This window comes from Trachypithecus francoisi, unplaced genomic scaffold (genome assembly GCF_009764315.1).
Source record: "Trachypithecus francoisi isolate TF-2019V2 unplaced genomic scaffold, Tfra_2.0 Lachesis_group7, whole genome shotgun sequence".
Lineage (NCBI taxonomy): Eukaryota > Metazoa > Chordata > Mammalia > Primates > Cercopithecidae > Trachypithecus > Trachypithecus francoisi.
This window is the reverse complement of record NW_022681472.1, coordinates 13,901,372-13,924,862: the sequence shown is the minus strand read 5'-3', so window position 1 is coordinate 13,924,862 and position 23,491 is coordinate 13,901,372. Positions and strand designations below refer to the sequence as shown.

The window sequence follows — 23,491 nt, the reverse complement described above, 5'->3', positions numbered from 1 at the left end:
AAGGTATACATCTGAAGGGGAATCGGTGAAACCCCGGGAGAAAAACCCAGAGAACACAATTGGAAAGAGGAACAAAGATAACATGATTGTGTTCTTTTGTTACAGGCCACATTAAGTGGGTGGAAGAAGTGGTGACTGTGTACCTGGTGTAAATGAGAGAACAGGAAGTGGCAATAGAGATGCTGGCTGAAATGCTTAATGAAATCTAAGTACAGTTTATTGACTTCCTTTGTTAAAGTTTTAATTTATCCTAAACTTGAGAACTTTACTTAATGCTGAATATTAAAGACAAATTATTAACCAAGTAGCAATGAAATGAACCATCAGAAAAAGCAGTCATATCAAGTTGTTTATTGCTGGAGCTCAGGAGAGTTGACAGGGATCCTGTCATACATAGAACCTAGATTTTTAAGAAAGCAGGTATTGAAAGTTCCAAGGAACAAAAAAGATAGGTGCTGTTACTGCACAGTTTGGAAAGCATATTGACCCAGGAAGTTTGTGAAACTGTCAAAAATATAATTAAGAACATCTAATCCAAATGATCTTTTGTGAGGAGTTACAGAAAATCAGGCAAGCTTACATGTTGGAAGGAAACTAAAAAAGAAAAAGAAAATCAGGCTAGCAAATAAAGAATGATTGTACAGGTAGTATTTATCTGAGTTTGTAATTATTAGTTTTAATATAAGACAAGGTTATACATAGTTAATTTCAAAAGGATTAAAGCCCCAAATGAGTGGAAACTTTGAAAAATGGTACAGATTAAAAAAATAAAAACAAGAAAACTTCTAACGTTGCCTTTGGAACTAGGAAGTACTGGGCTGCTGCCTAGGCCTAGCCTGGTACCAGGTGTAACATTAATTTATGACAGAGAAAGCTCTTATTCTGTATTCTATTAATAATACTAACCTTCAGACTGAAAGAGATAGGATGAACTTTTGCAAAATGGGTGAAGATGCAAAGGGTACCCACATGCTTATGTCTCCTGGCGTAAAATCCTGGGAGAGTTTGAGTGTAGAACCACAGAATTATTTCATTGATCTAGGAACTTTGAAAGGTGCTGAAAGAACATATGTGCATAAATAGGTTTAATGCAAATTCTAGATCAGACAGATTATTTATAAACCACTAGAAGAGGAAGTTGTTGTCACCAGTCCCCAGCATGAACGTCATGCTGCTAATCTCGTCTCTTTTGACAGAGTTCTGACTATGTTTGAAGTCAGGTAAAATGCAGGAAAGTCAGGAAAAGGCAGTAGATTTAATTCATCTGAACTTTGGCGGAGGAGAAGGTTTGCTTTGTTGAAGACTTCATAGCACAATTGAGAAAGGGGAAGTTAGTTTAGGTGGAATAATAATATTTGAATGACTCTCTTCAGAGATTGTTGTTTGTGTTAGTCTATTTTTATTTTGCTATAAAGAAATATCTGAGACTTGGTAATTCGAGAGAGTTTAATTGGCTCACAGTTCTGCAGGCTGTACAGGAAGGAAGGATGGCACTGGCATGTGCTTAGCTTCTGGTGAAGCCTCAGGGAGCTTTTTACACATGGTTGAAGATGAAGTGGGAGTGGGTACACATTCACATGGCAAGAGAGGGAGCAAGAGAGAGGGGGAGGAGGTCCCAGACTCTTTTAAACAACCAGATCTCATGTGAACTAACTGAACATGAACTCACTTATTTCTAAGGGGATGGTGCTGAGGCATTCATGAGGGATCTGCCCCCATGATCCAGTCACCTCCCACTGGATCCTCCTTTCAATATTGATAATTCCATTTTAACATGAGATTTGGAGGGGACAAACATCCAAACTATATCATTCTGCCCCTGACCCCCTAAATCTCATGTTCTTACATTGGAAAATACAATCATTTCTTCCCAATAGTCCCCCAAAGTCTTCACTTATTTCAACATCAAGTCCAAAGTCCCAAGTCTCATCTTAAACCCATCTCTTTCCACCTATGAGCCTGTAAAATCAAAACAATTTATCTACTTTCAAGATACAGTGGTGGTACAGGCATTGGGTAAACATTCCCATTCAAAAGGGAGAAATCTGCCAAAAGAAAGGGGCAGTAGACCCCATTGAAGTCTGAAACCCAGTAGGGCAGTTATTAAATCTTAAAGCTCCAAAATAATCTCGTATGACTCCTTGTCCCATACCCAGGGCCCAGTGGTGTAAGAAGTGGGCTCCTAAGGCCTTAGGCAGCTCTGCCTCTGTGGCTTTGAAGGGTGCAGCCCACGTGGCTGCTCTCACAGGTTGGAGTTGAGTGCCAGCAGCTTTTCCATGCTGAGGCTGCAAGTTGCTGATGGCTCTACCATTGTTGAGTCTAGAGGGCGGTGGCCCCCCTCCCACAGCTCCACTTGGTGTGGACTCTGTGTGGGGGCTCCAGCCCACTTCTCCCTTTCACACTGCCGTCATAGAGGTTCTCTGTATGGGCTCCATCCTTGCAGCAGGCTTCTGCCCGGGATCCCAGGCCTTGTCACACATCCTCTGAAATCTAGGGGGAAGCTGCCAAGACTCCTTCATGCTTGCATTCTGTGCACCTGCAGACCTAACACCACATGGAAGCTGCCCAGGCTAATGTTTTGCAACCTTTAGAGCAGCATCGTGAGTTGTACTTGTGGCCCTTTGAGCCTTGGCTGGAGGTGGAGCAGGGGGTCTGCAGGGAGCAGTGGGTCTACAGGGAGCAGTGTCCCTAGGCTGTGTTGGGCAGTAGGAACCTGGGCTTGGCCCCCTAAGTCCTTCTTTCCTCTCCTAGGCCCTCTGTGATGGGAGGGACATCCTGAAAACTTCTGAAATGCCTTTGAGGCCTTTTCCCCATTGTTTTGGATATTGCCCTTGGCAACCTTTTAGTCATGCTCATCTCTCTAGCAAGCAATTACTTCATAGCTTACTCCACCGGCTTGAATTCCTCTCCTGAAAATGCTTTTTCTTTCTCTGCCACATGGCCAGGCTGCAAATTTCCCAAACTTTTATGTTCTGCTTTCCTTTTAAATGTAAGTTTCAACTTTAAGTCATTTATTTGTTCCTGTATCTGATTGTTGGCTTTTAGAAGCAGCCAGACCAGTTCTGGAACACTTTGCTGCTTAGAAATTTCTTCTGCCACATGCCCTACCTAAGTCCTTACTCTTATGTTCAACCTTCCACAGATCCCTAGGAACATAGACACAGATGCAGCCAAGTTCTTCGCTAGTTTGTAACAAGGGCGACCTTTGCTTCAGTTCCCATTAATTTCCTCACTTCCATCTGAGACCATGTCAGCCTGGCCTTCACTGTCCATATTCCTATCTGCATATTGGTCACAACCATTTAACCATTCGCTGAGAAGTTCCAAACTTTCCCTTGTCTTCCTGTCCTCTTCTGAGTCCCCCAAACTCTTCCAACCTCTGCCTGTTACCCTGTTCCAAAGCTGCTTCCACGTCTTTACGTATATTCATAATAAAATGCCCTATTCCGTGGTGCCAAATTTATGTCTTAGTCTGTTTTTGTTTTGCTATAAAGAAATACCTGAGGCTGGGTAATTTACAATGGAAAGAGGCTTAATTGGCTCATGGTTCTGCAGGTTGTACAGGAAGCAAGGCACCAGCATCTGCTTGGTTTCTGGTAAGCCTCAGGGAGCTTTTACTCATGGCAGAAAGTGAAGTGGGAGCAGGTGTATCCCATGGCAAGAGACAGAGCAGGAGAGAGAAAGGGAAGGTCCCAGACACCTTTAAATAACCAGAGCTTGAGTGAACAGATTGTGAACTCATTTATCACGAAGGGGATGGTGCTGAGTCATTCATGAGGGATCTACCCCCATGATCCAGTCACCTCTTGCCAGGCCTCCACCTCCAACATTGGGAATCACATTTCAACATGAAATATGGAGGGGACAGAACATCCAAACTATATCACCATCCAATGTATTACTGGGGGAATGTTTCCAGTGGTGAGTAGTAGGACTGTGATCTTGCCTTGTCTATAACAGTTTTCTTAATTTCTTCCTTATTTCAGAAATCCTTTTCAGAAGCTTCTTAAAAATGCCATGTTTAATTAAATCAACTTTCTAGTAGGGGCACTATAGTCTAGCTTCATTCAAGGCTGGTGTTGGGGTATTGAGAGTAGAGGTGGCAAATATACAGCACTCCTGTACTTTCCTTTGCCTCTGCACACATCACAAAGGTGTCATGGCGTCACAGCACTGCCTCCCAAGGTGCTTGGGTTACACTTCTTATCACAGTGAAGCATGTTGGAGAAAGCATTGACTAGCAAAACCTTCTGGATCCACTGTAAATACTGTTCATCAGCCGAGTGTTGAGTAATTGTTGAGTGGAATGCAAGGTTACTCTAGCTATTTTAAGTTCTGGTTAAGTGTTGTACAGTGGGCTTTAAAATTTAGGTGACGTGAGAATAGGAAAACATCTTTTTAGGAATGTTGAGTTGCTCAGTGAGGATACTTCTCTGTAGAGAATGAAACCAAACCTCTGCAAAGGAGGATTAAACTAGGAATATGTAGGGGCAGGGCTAAGAGTCTTCTAAAGAAATAATTTACAGTCAGATACAATACCAATGGATGAGACCCTCCAGTTACAAAATGGTGATTTTAATTTTTTTTTTAAAGCATGGACTCTTTTAATACATAAAATGTAGTTTGAAAATCATTGTTCTAAAAATCATGAAACTTAATTGTAATAATTTTTACATAGAAAAATTTTAAAGCGGGTATAACAACACTTTAGTAAAAAGAAAATATAGACTTAGAAAAGTTTCTTAATCCTTTAACTTCGAACAATATGATTTGGTTATATCCCTTAACTATGTATTTTACATTTCTTGCAAAATATGCATATTGATAAATTAAGGAGGCTATAATTAATTCACTTACCAAAATGACTTTAGTTCTAAAATAGTTGATATGATTATATTTTAATAATTGTATGGAAGAGTTGTCTCTGAAGGCTATTGTGCTTCATAGAAATGAAATTATGCCCTTGTCTTATTGAAGAATACTTACTCTATTCTTCCCTCTCTATAAGAGAAGGAGTGAGGAGATCAGGAAAGAGAAGGAGGGATGCGTAGCTCCAATTCTGTCTTGTGATTATATTGAAATTCAGCTTAAGTATTGATAGTATGCATTTTGTTTTGCATTCTGGCAGTTTAGCCTGTAATTGATTCTTGTTTGTGGATTTAAATATGAAGAACAGGTCAATAAAAGTTACCGATTAGTGTGGTATAACTGGTTTCTGCTATCATTTTTAATTTTTTGAGTTACTTTTCTTTTGGTTCAGATGATGATGATAATGATGATGATGATTATTACTATTCTGAGACGGAATCTTGCTCTTGTCACCCAGGCTGGAGTGCAGTGGTATGATCTCGGCTCACTGCAACCTCTGCTTCCCAGGTTCAAGCAATTCTCCTGCCTCAGCCTCCTGAGTAGCTGGGATTATAGGTGCCCGCTACCACACCTGGCTAATTTTTGTACTTTTAGTAGAGGCGGGGTTTCACCATGTTGGCCAGGCTGGCCTCGAACTCCTGACCTCAGGCAAACTGCCTGCCTCGGCCTCCCAAAGTATTGGGATTACAGGTGTGAGACACTGCACCTGGCCTATTTTTTTTTTTAATGAGCATCTCTTCTGGTGTCATGAATATAACTTCTTCTTTGTAGGGACATTAATTATAGCCTTTTGACCTTTTCTTCTGTTCTCTGCATTGTGTTTAGTCCTTCAAGTTGCATTCTTCCTGCTTGCCTTTGTTCTTTCATCCTAGAGGCTGTGATCATGGGCTGTTCATTCATATTTAAATGTGAAGCATATAATTCTGTGTCACTGGGAATGGGCCCTTTCAGTTGAGTTTCACTGTGGGATAATGTTGTAGAGACCTGGCTTTTTCTCTGAGGCTATTTAGTTTTTTCCAAAACTAATGTACCAGACTCCTGCCTGGAGTGATACATAGATGAAGCTGGAAACCATAATTCTCAGCAAACTAGTGTTCATCTATTTCATGTTTTGCATAATCATCCTCTTTTCACACTACAGTCCTGCTCTCCATGGTCCCTGATACCTAGTGTGGAGCCTCTTGTTCCACTTTTTTTTTTTTTTAATAGAAAAACCACATGCCAGAGTGCAGTAGGGGTAACCCATCAGGAAAAGAATTGGGGGGGGGCACTGCCCTCATTTACTTTTAATCACCCCTCATGCTTTACAAACCCTGTCCTCCTGGTACCTGATACTGCAATTTCTTTCTTTTTTTTTTTTTTTAATTATACTTTAAGTTCTGGAGTACATGTGCAGAACGTGCAGGTTTGTTAGATAGGTGTACACGTGCCATGGTGGTTTGCTGCACCCATCAACCGATCATCTATATTAGGTATTTCTCATAATGCTATCCCTCCCCTAGACCCCCACCCCACAAGAGGCCCCCGTGTGTGATATTCCCTGCCCTGTGTCCATGTGTTCTCATTGTTCAATTCCCACCTATGAGTGAGAACATGCAGTGTTTGGTTTTCTGTTCTTGTGTTAGTTTGCTGAGAATGATGGTTTCCAGCTTCATCCATGTCCCTGCAAAGGACATGAATTCATCCTTTTTTACGGCTGCATAGTATTCTATGGTCTATATGTGCCACATTTTCTTTATCCAGTCTGTCATTGATGGGCATTTGAGTTGGTTCTAAGTCTTTGCTATTGTGAACAGTGCCGCATTAAACACACATGTACATGTGTCTTTATAGTAGAATGATTTATAATCCTTTGGGTATATACCCAGTAATGGGATTGCTGGGACAAATGGTATTTCTAGTTCTATATCCTTGAGGAATCACCACACTGTCTTCCACAATGGCTGAACTAATTTACACTCCCACCAACAGTGTAAAAACCTTGCTATTTCTGCACATCCTCTCCAGCACCTGATACTGCAGTTTCTGAACTTTTTGGAAGTCCAGTAACTTGAACTGGTTTTCTCCTGAGTGGTGCCTTCTCTGAGGCATCTGAAGTTCTGATTTCTGAGCACTGCTTATTCCCTGCCGTCTGCTTTCCATTTCTCACAGATTTGTTCATGTCTCTTCTCTGCTTTAATATCTCTCCAATGTGCTTTAGCCTGTGGGTTTTACCATTTAAAAATAGTTTTATTCACATTGTAGTGGTGTTTCAAGAGGCAGGGAAATAAACATATATGTGTAATCTGCCATGTTTAATGTAAATTTCTTCCTCTAACACACTGGAACTTAAGGTCCATCTCAAGTCCCACACTTTTCATGAAAACCTTTGCCTGTAACTCTAGATACCATTGATGTTTCCTGATCCTTATCACAAAACAAAACAAAAAAATGCCTGTTTTCACTTATTTGTCATGTATTTGTTGCTGTAGCCATACAGCAAAATTAATAATTTTTCTTAATATCTTCTCTTGTTTTTAAAAGTTTAAATCACTTACAACTTTAAAAAGAACTATATTTCAATCCCATTCAGTTTGGTTTACTCATTTTACTTATTAAACACCCATTATATAGACAGCATGGGCTGGTTATCCCAAGGGAATATCTAAAGATCTGTCGGCTGGGTGCAGTGGCTCATGCTTGTAATCCCAGCACCACCTCGGGAGGCTGAGGTGGGCGGATCACCTGAGGTTGGGAGTTTGAGACTAGCCTGACCAACATGGAGAAACCCCGTCTTTACTAAAAATACAAAATTAGCCAGGTGTGGTGGTGCATGCCTGTAATCCCAGCTACTTGGGAGGCTGAGGCAGGAGAATTACTTGAACCCAGGAGGCGGAGGTTACAGTGAGCCGAGATTGCGCCATTGCACTCTGGGCTGGGCAACAAGAGTGAAAATCCATCTCAAAAAAAAAAAAAAAAAAAAAGATCTGTCTCCAGAGGCATGTGGTCTTGTGGGAGTAACTTAGATAACCATGAGACAGATGTTGGGGGCGGCGGGGGGTATGACAGGGAAGAGGTGGGGAAGCCTAGCATTTTTCAGTCAGGGGAAACAAATGACCAAAATTTGCTAAGTGGGAAAGCTCTGAGCTTTATTCAGGTAAGGATGCGTTTAACTTCACAAAACTCAGGGTTTCTGTAAAAGAGTAGTACGTCCACCTGGTGAGCGATTTTATTTTTGCCATAGTAGTTATTTGGACACAAGGCAGGCCCATCTATGTACTTCTTGCCACTGGGTAGAGAGGATTGCCTGGCATGATACACATGTTTCATAAGTGTTTGTTAAATTCATGAATGGAAAAACTTTTTGGGATCAGGCATTTTAAATATATTGCCTTCTTATACTTACTAAAAAATAAACTGAAAGATGTTTTTTCCCCCCGAATCCAGATTTTCCTTGCTGCTGCTTAACTTGGAGGAGTACTACTTTGAACAGCATAGAGCCAATCACATTTTGCACAAGGGCAGTCACCATGAAAGGTAAGGAAGCTTCGATATCTCCATGGACAGAAAAACCTTTCTGATATTGATACTTTTAAAGTTAAATGTGTGATCATATAAGTGTTAACTAAAGAAAAAAATTAGGCTTTAAAAAAATTAAAGTAAATTTTATTTAGATTTTTATTGGAGGTTGTAACCCAGGGGAGTCTTTTGGAGAGTTTTTGCTATGTTTATTATTTTATCTCCCATGAAGTTTTTTTCATCTTTTCTCTTATTAGGGAAGTAATGAGAAGAGTGTATTTAAAAGTTGTAATTGTAATTTGAAACATTTTTCAAAGCTGAAAAGCATTTGTTCTAATTCTGGTGTTGTGGATATCTTAAGCTTGATCGGACTCCAATCTATCCCATCTTTCTTTTCTTGCATCCCTCTTATAGTTATGCAGTATCTTTTGCTCTCAGTTGTTTGGGTGACAATGTTATAAAGTAATGATTATAAGCCACAAGAGTGGTATAAAATCAGCACTTTCAAAATGAATAATGCGATTTGAACTAGAAGCAAGATCTGATTTCTCAATATCTTAATAACTATTACTCATAACTACAAAAACAGATTCTTTGACTTTACCTTTTGAAAGCTATGTACAAAAGCGTGTAATGAAGCTTTTTATTTGCTTAAAATGGCAACTTATAATTAACTAAGATGAAAATTGTTCCAGCAACAATGTATCTGCTAATGATTTCCTTTTGGGAGGTTACTTAACAACTATAAGCCATAACTTAGAAAATTCTCTCAGAGTAGATAAATCCATTTATTTTTATTATTCTTCAGGTTTGATCCTTAAAGGATAAAAAACGTGGTATTTGTTTAAATACAAGCTAAAGTAAAAATTACTTGGTTTTTTTGTTTGATAGCTTATGACATACCTATTGCCTTGGCGTTCAATCAAATTAGGTAACTATTCATCCCTGAACACAGCACCTTGCTTTCTTATCCCTGGAATTTTGCTCATATTCTTTTCCCTCATTCCGTATCTTTTTTCCTTCCAACATTCTTCTATTGTATATCATCATAATGCCTTGCTTAAAATTAAATGTACTTGTTTATTATTAAAATACAACTACAGGTAGCAAACTGAAACCTGTTTTTATAATTTTAAAGTAACTATTAGGGCAAAATGGTACAGCCCCATGTAGATGTATTTGGTAATATCTGGTAAGATGACATGTGCATGAACCTACTGATCTAGTACTGCTACTTCTAGGATACAATTTCAAAGAGACGCTGGCAAATATATTAATGGACATATGCACAGGGTTGTTTATTATAGCACTACTTGTACTAGCAAAAGACTAGGAACAGTCCTACAGGAGACTGACTGAACTGACTGATAAGGAATGGCCATATGATGGAGTACTATGCAGGTTCAACAAGGAATGAAGTTGTTTGTAATGCTGTGAAGTGATCTGTACATGTATTAAGTGTAAAAAGCAAGGGGCAGAATACTGTGTGTCATAAGCTACTTTTGTAAGAAGTGGGCAGCTTTATCATTATGTTTTTAAAAATCGGAGGCAAAAACTAAAAGGTAGTGGAGATGGTTATCTACACAGAAGAGGGGAAGGATCAGGAGAACAATATAGAGATGGAACGAGGACTTCTCCAAATGTACCTTATTTTATAACTTTCGTTTTGGAACCATATAAATATTTTATAGATTTTTACTACACTTTATCCTAGCTAAAAGGCTGAGAGGCCATCTTTTGTAGATTTTAAATATAGAATTAAATTTAAAAAGAAACAGTAAGGCCAGGTGTGATGGCTCATGCCTGTAATCCCAGTACTTTGGGAGGCCAAGGCTGGCGGATCACTTGAGGCCAGGAGTTTGAGATCAGCCTGGCCAATATGGTGAAACCTCGTCTCTACTAAAAATACAAAAATTAGCCGGGAGTGGTGGCGCACCCTTGTAATCTCAGCTACTTGGGAGACTGAGGCAGGAGAATTGCTTGAACTTGGGAGGCAGAGGTTGCAGTGAGCCTAAATTGCACCACTGCACTCTAGCCTGGGTGACAGAGCAAGACTATCTCAAAGATCAAACAATCAATCAATAAAAATAAAAAACAGTAAACCCTAAAAATCAAAGACAAAGTGAAACAGTTCAGGCGTGGTGGTTCACACTCGTAATCCCAGCACTTTGGTAAGCCAAGGCAGTACAATCTCTTGAGGCCAGGAGTTTGAGACCAGCCTGGTCAACATAGCGAAACTCTGTTTCTATTTATTACAACTAATATTAAAAAATAAAAGACACAAAACAAATGAATTTAATTATAAAGTTGGAGTTAGCCACAGAAAATTATTTTAATCAACTTTACAATAATAATTTGACTGTGTATCTCTGGTAAGATGAAACAGAATTGCAAAGAAGTTGAAAAAGAATGCAAAGTAATTGTAAACTTCCAAGTAACAATATTGTTGTTAATAGTATACTGTTAGTATTATTATTTTGTAACTATTTTATACACACATGTACATGTATTATATAATTGGATAAAACAATTGAATAAGTATAGCCAAGACTCAGATTTTTCAGTATAAAAGAGACATATACATAATATTCAAGAAATAAAGCCTTTTTCATCCACTTTTCTCCTTTTTTCCAGCTTTATTGAGATATAATTGATGAATAAAAATTGTATGTATTTAGGGTATACAATGTGATGTTTTGATATATATACACATTGTGCAATTATGACCACAATCAAGCTAATTATCATATCCATCACCTCACAGGTACCTTCTTTTGTGTGTGTGGGAGTAAGAACATATAAGATCTACTTTCTGAGCCAATTTCAAGTGTACGATACCTGTATGGACTGTAGTCAATAGCTCTACATTAAATCTGCAGAACTTATCCTGGATAATGGACAATTTGTGCACTTTGCTCAGCATCTCCCCTTTTCTTCCACCCGTACCCCCTTTAATTTCGTAAAGTTAAACTTATTCTTGTCTGAACAAAGCTCTGAGCTTTCCCACCTAAGGAATTTTCGTAAGTTCCATTCTAGTCTCTTCTTTGAATTCAACTCTTTTTGATTCTACATGAAATCATGTAGTATTTATCCTTCTGTGGCTGGCTTATTTTGCTTAGCATAATGTCCTCCAAGTCCATCCACATGGCCACAAGTAACAGGATTTCCTTCTTTTTTGAGGCTGAATAATATTCCATTGTATGTATGTATATATGTTTATTTTTATATGTTTTATATTCATATATATAATATTTTCTTTATTCATTCATCTATCAATGGACACTTAGATTGACCCCAAATCTTGGCTACTGTAAATAATACTATAATGAACATGGGAGTACAGATAGATCTTCAACATACTGATTCCATTTGCTTTGGATGTATACCTAGAAGTGGGATTGCTGGGTAGTATGGTAGTTCTATTTTTAGTTTTTTGAGGAACCTCTGTACTATTTTCTTTAATGGCTAAACCAATTCACATTCCCACCAGCAGTATATAAGGGTTCTCTTTTCTCCACGCTCTTGCCAACATCTGTTATCTTTTGTTTTTTGATAATAGCCATCCTAACAGGTGTGAGGCAATAGCTCAATGTGGTTTTGATTTGTTTTTCTCTGATGATTAAGGCTGCTGAGGATCTTTTCATATGCTTGTTGGCTATTTGTATGTCTTCTTCTTCTTCTTTTTTAATTGAAAAGGAATCTCTTGTCACCCAGGCTGGAGTGCAGTGGCATGATCTCTGCTCACTGCAACCTCCACCTCCTGGATTCAAGCAATTCTCCTGCCTCAGCCTCCCAAGTAGCTGGGCCTACAGGTGTGTGCCACCACTTTTGGCTAATTTTTTTGTATTTTTAGTAGAGACGGGTTTTCATCGTGTTAGCCAGGATGGTCTTGATCTCCTGATGTGGTCCACCCGCCTCGGCCTCCCAAAGTGCTGGGATTACAGGCGTGGGCCACCGCACCCAGCCATTTGTATGTCTTCTTTTGAGAAGTGTCTATTCAAATCCTCTGCCTGTCTTTTAATAGGCTATTTGTTTTCTTATTATACTGTCGAGTTGTTCGAGTTTTTAATGTATTTTGGATATTAGCCCCTTATCAGAAGTATGATTTTCTTTTTTTTTTTTTTTTGAGACGGAGTCTCGCTTTGTCACCCAGGCTAGAGTGCAGTGGCACTATCTTGGCTCATTGCAAGCTCCGCCTCCTGGGTTCACACCATTCTCCTGCCTCAGCCTCCCAAGTAGCTGGGACTACAGGCACGCACCACCACGCCCGGCTAATTTTTTGTATTTTTAGTAGAGACAGGGTTTCACCGTGTTAGCCAGGATGGTCTCGATCTCCTGACCTCGTGATCCGCCCGCCTAAGCCTCCCAAAGTGCTGGGATTACAGGCATGAGCACCGTGCCCGGCAATGATTTTCAAATATTTTCTCCCATTCCATAGGTTGTCTTTTGACTTTCTTATTTATTTTTCTTGCTGTACAGAAGCTTTTTGTTTTATGTAATCCCATTTGTGTACTTTTGCTTATATTGCTTGTGCTTTTGGAGTCATGGCCAAAATATTGCCCAGACCAATGTTGAGAAGCTTTTCCCTATTTTTTCTTTCAGCAGTTTTACAATTTCAGGACTTACATTTAAGTCTTCAGTTCATTTCAAGTAGGTTTTTATGTAGGGGATGAGGTAAGCATTCACTTTTATTTTTTTTCCACGGGGATATTTAGTTTTTTCAACACCATTTATTAAATAAACTACCCTTTCTTCATTGTGTGTTTTTGGCACCTTTGTGGATGATTAGTTGACTGAATATATGTGGATGTATTTCTGTTTTCTCTATTGTGTTCCATTGGTCTGTATGGCTGTATCATGCTGTTTTGATTAATGTAGCTTTGTAGCATATTTTGAAACCAGGTAGTTTGATGCCACCAGTTTTGTTCTTGTTCAAGATTACTTTGGACTGGGCATGGTGGCTTGCACCTGTAATCCCAGCTACTCAGGAGGCTGAGGAGGGAGAATCACTTGAGGCCAAGAGTTGGAGACTAGCCTGAGCAACCTAGAAAGACCCCATCTCTCAAAAAACTAAAAATTAGCTGGGCATGGTGGTGCACACCTGAAGTCACAACTACTCGGAAAACTGAAGCAGGAGGATTGATTGAGCCCAGTTTGAGGCTGCAGTGAACTATAATCATGCTACTGCACTCTGGCCTGGGTGACATAGTGAGATCTCGTTTCTTAAAATGAAGCAAAACAGATTACTTTGGGTATTTTATTTTGTGGTTCCGTATCCATGTTAATTTTTTTTCTGTTTCTGTTAAAAATGCCATTGGGATTTTAATAGGGTTTGCTTTTAATTTGTAGATTGCTTTGGAAAATATGGACATTTTAGCAGTGTTAATTCTTCCAGTCTGTGAACACCAGGTATCTTTCAATTTATTTGTGTCGACTTCAGTTTCTTTTATCAGCGCTTTGTAGTTTTCAGTGCACAGATTTTTTCCTCCTTGGTTAAATTTATTCCTGTTTTATTTTTCTTTTGGTGCTTTTATAAATTGAATTGTTTCTGTAATTTTTTTTTGGATAGATCATTGTTAGCATATAGAAATGCAATGCTGGTTTTTGTATATTGATTTTGTGTTCTTCAGTTTTACTGAATTTGTTTGTTGGTTTGAATAGTTTCTTTTTGGTAGAATCCTTAGGGTTTTTTAAATATATAAAATCTATTATTTGCAAACAGAGACAGTTTAATTTTTCCAATTTGGATGCCTTTTCTTTCTTTTACTTGCCAAATTGCTCTGGCTAGGATTTCCAGTACTATGTTGAATAGTAGCGGTAAGAGTGGGCATCTTTGTGTTGCTTTTCTCTTTAAATGACAGTATTTCTTATCCCTATCATTTGAAAAGGTCTAGAAATAACTCAGTAGCAATTGGCACCAAGAATATGGTCTCTTAATACCACTTCCCACTGAAAGGATGGGGGTTCTTTGGAGAAATGGCTGATTCTACGTCAGAGGCAGGAAATGTGTGAGATGAACCTGGGACATCCTGTCATACTGGCAAGTTAGGAAGGTATCAAAGACTACTGTAAATGAATTAAAAGGACGCAGGAGCAAGTAAAAGAGGCTAACACTGGGCCAAAAATGGGACAGTGTAAGCATCAAAACATCATAACCTCTGCAGTGGATTGAAATGTTTCATAAATGTTAAAATTCATGAGTACGTAATTTTATAAATGTGTGTGTGTGTGTGTGTGTGTGTGTGTGTGTGTGTGTATGTGTGTATGTATAATCTTAATCAGTTACCCTCAAAGGATAGGAAGACAACAACACATTTTTGTGACACTTGATAAAGGTAAAGAATAAAGCATTTTTGTTATTTTCCTTGTACAAATTGTACTTCAGGGAGCCAAATTGCTGATAAGTAAAGTTGTTCTTTGTTGACAAATTCTAGCTCATAACATAGAAGGAATGATAAAATTTCAATGCCTAATGAAAGAATGGATTCACAACAGGGCTTGGCAAACTGCAGCCCTAGGGCCACATCTGAGCTGCCACTTATTCTTTTAAAGTTTTACTGGAACACAGCCACACCCATTTGTGTACATACTGTGTGTGGCTGCTTTCCCTATAACGGCAAAGTTGAATGGTTGTGACCGAGACCACATGGCCCACAAAGCAAAAATATTTACTGTCTGGCTCTTTACAGAAAGTTTACCAGCCCTTGATCTAGATAGTAATTTTCAATGGCTGCTAAAACCTTTAGGTGAGAGAAGCTGCTGGGAAATTTTGTAATGGATATATGGAGATTGATGTCACCTGATCCTCCAGGTGCCTCTGGATGCGAAGGCAGTACCCGTGCACTACCTCTGAAAGTATTCTTGTCGGAAGATCTTATAAATAATTTGGAAGCAATGCATAGGTTGGAAGAATACCACAGTGATGCATTCAGCCAAATTCATAATGTGGGAAAATTATTTTAGGTTAAGAGACGTAAAAGACATGTCAACTAAATGTAAAATGGACTTCGTTAGGATTTTGATTTGAGGCAACTGGCTATGAAAACACATTTATGAAATAGAAAAATTTCAACATTGACTGTATACATGATAACATTAAGGAATTATTAATTTTTTAGAGTGTGTTCATGATTGGTCACTTATTAAGAGAGCCTGTCTTCAGAGATTTTTGCTAAAGTATTTATGGATAAAGTATATGATGTCAGTAATTTTCTGTGTTATTCAGCAGGGTCTCGGGGTTATACACAGGACAAGAATGACCACATATTGACAATTGCAGTGCTAGGCCATTGGTACATGGGAATTTTCTATTCTGTTTGTGTATGTTTAGACATTTCATAAAAGTTTTTATGTTACTATTGGGTAATTTTGGGTATTTGAAAAATAAATGCAGTTAACAACTTGGAAAAGTGGTATGAAATGATATAAAATTTCAAAAACCCTTTGAGAAAGAATTGCAAACTAAATCGTGACCTTCAGTAGGATGGGCCTTCTCAACTATTCAGTACATATATATTGATCACTGAAAATAGAAAGCTAAAGTAAACATTTACTGCACACAAAAGAACAGGCAGTGTTACTCTGGGGTGGGGTGAGTGTAGGCATTTTCAGTCTGTAAGACTATTTCTCAATGTGATGTTTCTTGGATACATTAAGTTTCTAGCCAATAGATACTGTAAACTATATGGAGATACACATATAAATCAAAGAAGTTAACTTGAAAAATCTCTAACATTTGAATTGTAAATGCCAGTATGAACCACTATTCTGTGTTTTGTTTTACCAGTTAATCTAAAAATAGAGAGTTTCTCTTTATATACGTTGTTGATCTTTTATTATGCGATGCTTTAGTAACCTGCTTTCTAATTAAAATGTACTATGCTTGTCTTGTGATTTTTGTTATGCTCATCAAACAATCTGCTGTACTTGGATCCCTAGGAAAATCAGAGGCTCCTTAAAAATATGTTCAAAATCAGCGATTTTTGAACCAGATGCAATATCCCAGCCCATCATCAAGGTAAACACATTTCAAATACAAACAGAAACATTCCTATTTTTTTGTGTACGTCTTACGTTTCCTGATTTTTATAATATTTCTCTCAATTTTATACAGATTCCTTTGAGAGACTGTGTAAAAATAGGAAAGCATGGAGAAAATGGAGCCAATAGACACTTCACAAAGTATGTCATTTTCACCACTGTTTAATTTTACTTCAACCAAAAAGCTGTATATATTTAATGACTTTTATCTGCATTTTAGGGCAAAATCTGGGAGTATTTCACTCATTTTCAGTCAGGTAAGCACATAATAAATATTTTTTCCTAATCTGAATGAACATTCATATATATGTGCATGAATGAAATTATTTATTTGTAGAGATATTAGATGAAGACCATGGAATAGAATTCAAATGCTTTTAGAATTCAGTCATTGAGAAATATACTTTTAAAAAGATGTGATCTCTAATGGGCTTCTTCATGTTTATTAAGTGTGTGGTATCTGTGGGCTTGCGGTTCTGTCCTTGGAGCTCTCAAGATTTACAATTTACAAGGCTTAAAATGAAGGGATGCAGCTCTTCCTGTAGCTTCCTAGCTATTTAGAAGGCAAGAGGCCAGTGCCACGCCACTTAAATGATCTCAGGGACTTAGGACAACCAGGGCAAGGACTTGGGATTGGTGGTCTTGTATCATTATGACCCTTGTGGTCATAACCTTTTGGTCATTCCAGATTTATTCCCTTTACATTTATGTACCCACCACTGCCCTCAATATAGGCAGGACAGCATTGGCAATAAAAGGTCAATTAAAACATGTTTTTCATCTCTCATATTATTAATTAGCATGTAGATTATAAAATTGTAAATAAGAAGAGACTACTTTCTTTTGGCTCTGGACTTCACCCTCTTCATCTTTAAAGCAAAAGGGTTAGCAGATGTTGCCTTGACTCTCTGCAGAGTTCTCGTTCCTTGGGGAGTTGAAGTGTTCAGTGACGAATTGTTCTGAGATCAAGTAAGGGGTAAGAAAAGCTGTGAGAACAAAAATGCACGGACTTTCTGACTTCAGAACTTGACTTAAATCCTCTCATGCAACAGAGCAGAGTGTCCCAAGGAGGCAGATGGGGAGGGGAAGAGCATGCTCCCAGCACATTTTCTATCACTGAAGCCTTTTGTTCACAAAACACTTTTAATGTGTGTTGAAAGTTATTTTATGAACGCTGAGAGGTAGCAGATTATTTGATTTTCTACGTCTACCTTCCATGATTCTATTAATTTTAAGGAAGAAAACATTTCACAGGCTTCCTCAGCTTCATGTTGTTTTAACTGGTATATGTGAAGACAGTGACAGCCATCTACTGCTCTGGGGACCAAACATCATTACTAATAATCCCTGCCCCCATCCTCTGATGTCTATCATGTCATTCTACTTCATGACCTTGTTCTACAAAGCCCATATCTTGAAAGGAAGAGGTACTTTTTCACTTGGAGATAGGGTTTTCATTATAAAACTATACATTTTACTTATTTTAGTAAAAATTTAATAACTTTGGGCTTAGGAATAAAGCCCCCAAATTCCTCCACCTACTTTTAATAGTTTATGGAAGAGGTCTTGTGTGAAGCCAACTCAAAATCAGCCTGACACAAGCTACTCTTCCAAGTATTATTTAAAGCTTCCTGTGTCAAGTATACAGCCAGGCAACTTTTGGGTTTTTTGCTTATATACTAGGTCACAAGATCTCAGAAATATGGTGTGGTGCTTTATATTTAGAGAGTTTTGCTTCCAATTTTTTTGTTGCTGCTAAAGAAGGGTGTGTGCATGTCTATATGAATACCAGATTCAACTCATGGATTCAATAAGTATTATATTCAAGGCTCTGGAGATCTAGGGAAGAACAAGTTATCTGAAACCTCTTGCCCCATGGAGTTTACTTTTCAATGGGGAAGACAGACAATAAACGTCTCCTCTAATGTCAGGTATTGACAAATGCTATGAAGAAAATGAAAGTAAGACAAAAGGATAGAAAATGATAAGGAATGTTCTTGTGCTGCTTTAGAAAGAGTGGTCAGGGATGCCTCACTGAGAAGAGGCCACTTACCAAGAGACTCAGAAGGCTTAAGGCATTGAGCCGTGCAATTGTCACAAGCACTGGCATTTCAGGTACAGAGAGTGGTGGGGGAGAAGCCTGAAGGTGGGCACGTCCTTAACAGGTGGGAGGCGTAGGAGTGTGAGTGTTCCTGGGCTGCGCGAGTCGAGGAGAACACTAAAGGAAGGCTGGAATAGGGGCAGGGACCATGTCATGCAGGGCCTTGCAGGCCAAAGAAGGGACTTAGAATAAAGCACAGAGACAAACACCACTGGAGAGCTGGAAGAGAAGGGGCATGTCTGGTTTGTATGTAAATCTCTCTGGGGGCTGGGTAGAGAACACGCTGTACAAACCAGGACAAGAGTGGAAGCAAGGAGACCTAGTGGAGTGTTCCAGGAATCCGCGTGTATTGGACCAGGATGGTGAGAGGTGGTCATTGTCTAGATACATTCTGAAGAAAACCTAACAGATGTGCTGACGGATTAGTCACAGGGTATAAAAGGGAACAGTCAAGACTGACTCCAATGAGATGGCCAGTAGTGCCCTTTATAGCGATAAAGAGAGTTGGGAAGGAGCAGGCTTCAGGTAGAATATGAGATTTGAGATGGCCACGAGAACTCTAAGGGGAGACGTCCAGCAGGCATTTGGATGCATCCATCTGGGTTTCAGAGAGGAGGCAGAGGCTAGCAAGACATACTGGGGAGCTGGAAGTTTCTAGAGACTTTTTAAAGCCCTGTGGCTGGATAAGATTTCCTGGGGACTGAGAGTGGACAGAGAGGTGTGAGAACTCAGGCTCTGCAGCTCTCTAACTTAAAGACGTAGGGAAGAAAGCAGGGTCCAAAAGTAGACAGAAGGAGTAGCCAGTGAGGTTGGAGAGAAGCAGGAGCAGATGTCCAGGAAGCCATGTGAAAACTGCTTCAGGAAGAGCCATCAGCTCTGTCACATGCTCTGAAAAGGAGAGTCAAGGAAGACTTGAGAATTGACTATATAGTGACGTGGAGATCTTGTGCACTTCGTGTGACCATCTAAGAGTGGTTTCAGTAGTATGGTAGGGATGAAAACCTGTCATGGGCCCAAAGGGAAGGTACAGACAGCTCTTGCGACGAATTTTGCCACAAAAAGGAACAGAAATGGCAAAAGGAGGATGTGAGATTAAGCGGAAGTATGTGTGTGTATGTGGGCGGGGTGGGGGGTGGCGGTGTGTAAAAGGGAGAGTGCCGTATATAATCCTAGGAGCAAAGTTTTTGAATATCTGACAGGTTTGGGGAGGTGTTCATATTCTGTGCCCTAGTAGAGAGGCTGGACTTTGAGAGCTCAGGCAGCTTCCATTGTTGCAGAGGGAAAAGCAGTGATGAAGGTATAGGTACAAGGAGATTGATGGCTCTGGTAGATGGTGTCACGTATTCCACATAGTCATTAATATACTATGTGAGGACTAGTAGCCCAGTGCATGTGAAAACACCATGTGCCCAGATTACCTCTAAGGTTTCTTTATGTTAGTGAACATATTTCATACCACAGTAACTTTGTTTTACCCGTTTCTTAAAAAATCAGCACTTGGATTAGCCTCCTTCCCTGTCTACTTGGTTACTTGGTGCAAGTGATGGCATTCATAAAACATCTTCTGTATTTATTTGTCTTGTAATTGTTGCTCTCTTATTGCCTGGATGATTCTCTTTTTAATTTGATATTTGTTATTTTAACACCAGTACTTTAAAGCCATACTAATACTAATACTAAAGCAAATACTTTTGGAAATACAGATTATGTAACAATGATTTAAAACATTTGATTTATAGTGTCTTAATTTGTAGTTACTCTTTACAATGAAACATTTTGGTTATTATTTTACAAGTATTGATTTTTCTTCCTCAGGTATATTTCATTAAAGAACATAATGTTGTTGCACCATATAAAATAGAAAGGGTAAGTAAAGCTTTTCATGTATTTCCGGCAATTTATATAGTCATTTTGAGCAGTAAAATTTTGTGACTCTGTTAACATCTTTAATCAAATATAATAATAATGAGCATTTAAAAGCTTCTTACCTGGAAGTTATAACAGAATTACCCAAGGGAACCACAGGTTTTAGTTCAAGAGAATTCAATTAACTTTTTGAATTAAAAAAAGTGCCTAAATCAAGAAAAACCACTCAAATGATTTGATTAGAAATTAAAATCAGAATATGCATTATTTATAAGATTGTTTACTGGGTGTTACTGAGAATTTACCAGTACATTACCAAAAAATTTAGTTTTAAAAATATTCTAGAAATATTTACTGGTTGTAATATACTCTTATTTGAGAACTCAATAATAATTTGTAAGTACTCTTAATTAGGTAGAAACTATGAGTAGACTTGGATACAATGTCTAGTTCCCTGGGACTTTTCAAGTAAGCATAGACATTTCCTTTAACTATTCTGTACTTCAATTCTTTATGCTTTAGCTTAATATATATTAGAGGGATAACTCCTACTAAGAGAGGGTTTTTACAGGACCTAAGAACGGGGCTAGTGCTCCTTATAATGAGATCTGTGTGAGTTAGGAAAAGCCATCCTTTGTGAGCAAACATAGTCCCGCAGGCTGAATCTGAATTTCAGTTGCAGGCCAGTCTGCAATCTCTTAGGTGGCACAAATTGTATACTCAGTGGCCTCTGGGTTTTACGGACAAGAAATACTTGCTTGCACTGATTAGTCAGAAATTATAAATACTGAGATTTAATTATTTTCAAGTGGTGCTCTTGGCATTTTGGGCAGGATGGTTCTTCATTGTGTGGGGCTGTCGCTTATATTACAGCTCTTTCCCCTAACAAATGCCTCTCGTACACTGCTCCCCTTGTTGTTGTTACAGCACCTCCACACATTGACAAAAGCCTCTGGAGCAGTAGGAAACCCTACCCCCAAGTTGAGAACCACTCACCTGGGGTGCTGTCCCTCTAAAGGCTCTCGTGAGAGCCAGCTGAATTGTGTACCTGCACATGGTTCATTGAAAAATTATGTGAAAGGAAATAAAAGTGAGGTTGTCTGAGTAAAGAAAAGCTCTTTTGTTCCAATGTGAATTAAAATACCAAAGCATTCTCAGATTAAAAAAAAAAAGGGTGAGGTGGAATGACAGCAGCAAGATGGCAGAATAGGAAGTTCTAGCCCCCCTTTCCTCTTGTGAACACACTGATTCAACAACACATGGACAAATTCCCTTTATGAGAAATCTAGAAACCAGTTAAGAGGATCCTGCACCCCCAGTGAGCATGAAACTAACCACATCAAAGCCTGTATAAAAATTTGTGTCACTATCTGGTCATCATCTGTTCCACACAGCACCACATGACTGGGAAGACATTTCCCAGCTTCTAGCTTCTCCCTAGAGAAGGAAAGAGAAAATTGGACTATACATCCAGAGTTCTGACTTTTCAGGGGAGCTGCACAAGGGATTGGCTTCTGTCTCTTCTGTCTCAGAGTACAGATGGAATCCTGCATACTCTAGATGTCTGGAGCCACTGATAGCAAAAGAGAGCTGGGTAGCATGCTACTACTTCAAAGGACTTGTGTACAGCAGACATCTAGACACCAGAGACAGCAAAGGATTCCAAGCTTCTGAAAAAAAATGAAACTAATAAATTTCCCTAATTAGGAATCTACATGCATAAGTCCAGAGAAGACACTTCCATAGAAAAGGTTTGAGAGGCCTCCAGCATCTCTAGCCAGGCTGATTAATGAAGGTCTCTTTCCCTGTATTAAGCCAGTCCTTAGAGACTGGAGAGGTAACTGTTTTTTGTTGTTGTTGTTGTTTTTAATGTGTGGATATTAGCACAGAGTTAGAGGGAGCACAAAGAATCAGAGAAAAATATTTCAATCAAAGGTACAAAATAAATTTTCAGAAACCAACCCTAAAGAAAAGGAGCTAAATTAATTACCTGACAAGGAATTCAAAACTATTGTCATAAAGATACTTAATGAGTTTAGGAAAAGTATGCTTGAAGAAAATGAGAATTTTAACAAATAGAATATTAACAAAGAAAATATAAAGAAGAACTGAACAGAAATTTTGGAGAAGAATACAGTAACTTAACTAAAAAGTTCACTAGAGAAGTTCAGCACAGACTGTAAAGCAGAAGAAAAAAATCAGCAAACTGGAGCACAGGTCTTTTGAAATTATCCAGTCAGGGGAGCTAAGAGAAAAAAGAATGAAAAAGAGTTAAGAAAGCCTAAAGTACTAATGACACACCGTCAAGTGGACCAAATACATAATATGCGAGTTCAAGAAAGAGAAGAGAGAAAGAAACGGAAAGTGTATTTAAAGAGATAATAGTCCCAAATTTGCCAAAACTGGGGAAGGAGATGGACATCCAGATTTAAGAAGTCTTCCACATAGGAGGACTTCAAAGATGTCCTTACCAAGACACATGATAATCATATTATCAGAAGTAAGAGTTAATTTTGAAAGCAGCGAGAGAAAAGTGACTGGTCACAGAAGAGAGCCCGCATAAAATGATCAGATTTTTCACCAGAAAGCTTGCAGGTCAGAAAATTGGATGATAAATTCAGAATGGTCAAAACAAAACAAAGCAAAATGAAACAAACAAACAAACAAAAACGCCTGCCAACAAAGAACACTGTATCTGGCAAAATTATCCTTGAAAAAAATGGAGAGATAAGGACTTTCCCAGATAAACAAAATTTCAGAGTTTACCACCATTAGATCTGCTTTATAGGAGATGCTAAAGTGAGTCCTTCAATTTGAAACAAAAAGATACTAAACACCAGTATGAAAATGTAGGAATTATAAATCTTGCTGATAAAGGCAAATATAGAATACTGTAGGGCTGTAATGGTGATGTGTAAACCAGTTTTAATTCTGGTATACAAATTGAAAGACAAAAGTATAAAAACCCCATAACTAGAAATCTGTGTAAATGAATACACAATATAAATGAATGTAATTTGAGATATCATTAACATAAAGGGAGACAGGTATTTGAAGGAATAGTTTTTGTATGTGACTGAAGCTGTTAACAGATTAAGAGAGATTATTGTAACTCTA

The 23,491-nt window shown here is 38.5% G+C and overlaps 1 protein-coding gene across 6 annotated transcripts in view; it reads left to right on the top strand.

Moving 5' to 3' along the window:
- The window catches only part of NSMAF (neutral sphingomyelinase activation associated factor), a 75,502-nt gene that overhangs the window by 7,699 nt on the left and 44,312 nt on the right, over positions 1-23,491 (top strand). For 4 of the 6 annotated variants that reach the window (XM_033202936.1, XM_033202935.1, XM_033202937.1 and 1 more), the window contains exons 2-6: positions 8,296-8,385; positions 16,306-16,384; positions 16,481-16,548; positions 16,628-16,664; positions 20,324-20,374. In XM_033202936.1, coding sequence (XP_033058827.1) covers positions 8,296-8,385; positions 16,306-16,384; positions 16,481-16,548; positions 16,628-16,664; positions 20,324-20,374 — 325 coding nt within the window. Of the gene's footprint in view, positions 1-8,295; positions 8,386-13,716; positions 13,777-16,305; positions 16,385-16,480; positions 16,549-16,627; positions 16,665-20,323; positions 20,375-23,491 lie in introns of all 6 variants that reach the window. The other 2 variants (XM_033202939.1, XM_033202941.1) reach the window with 1 other exon arrangement.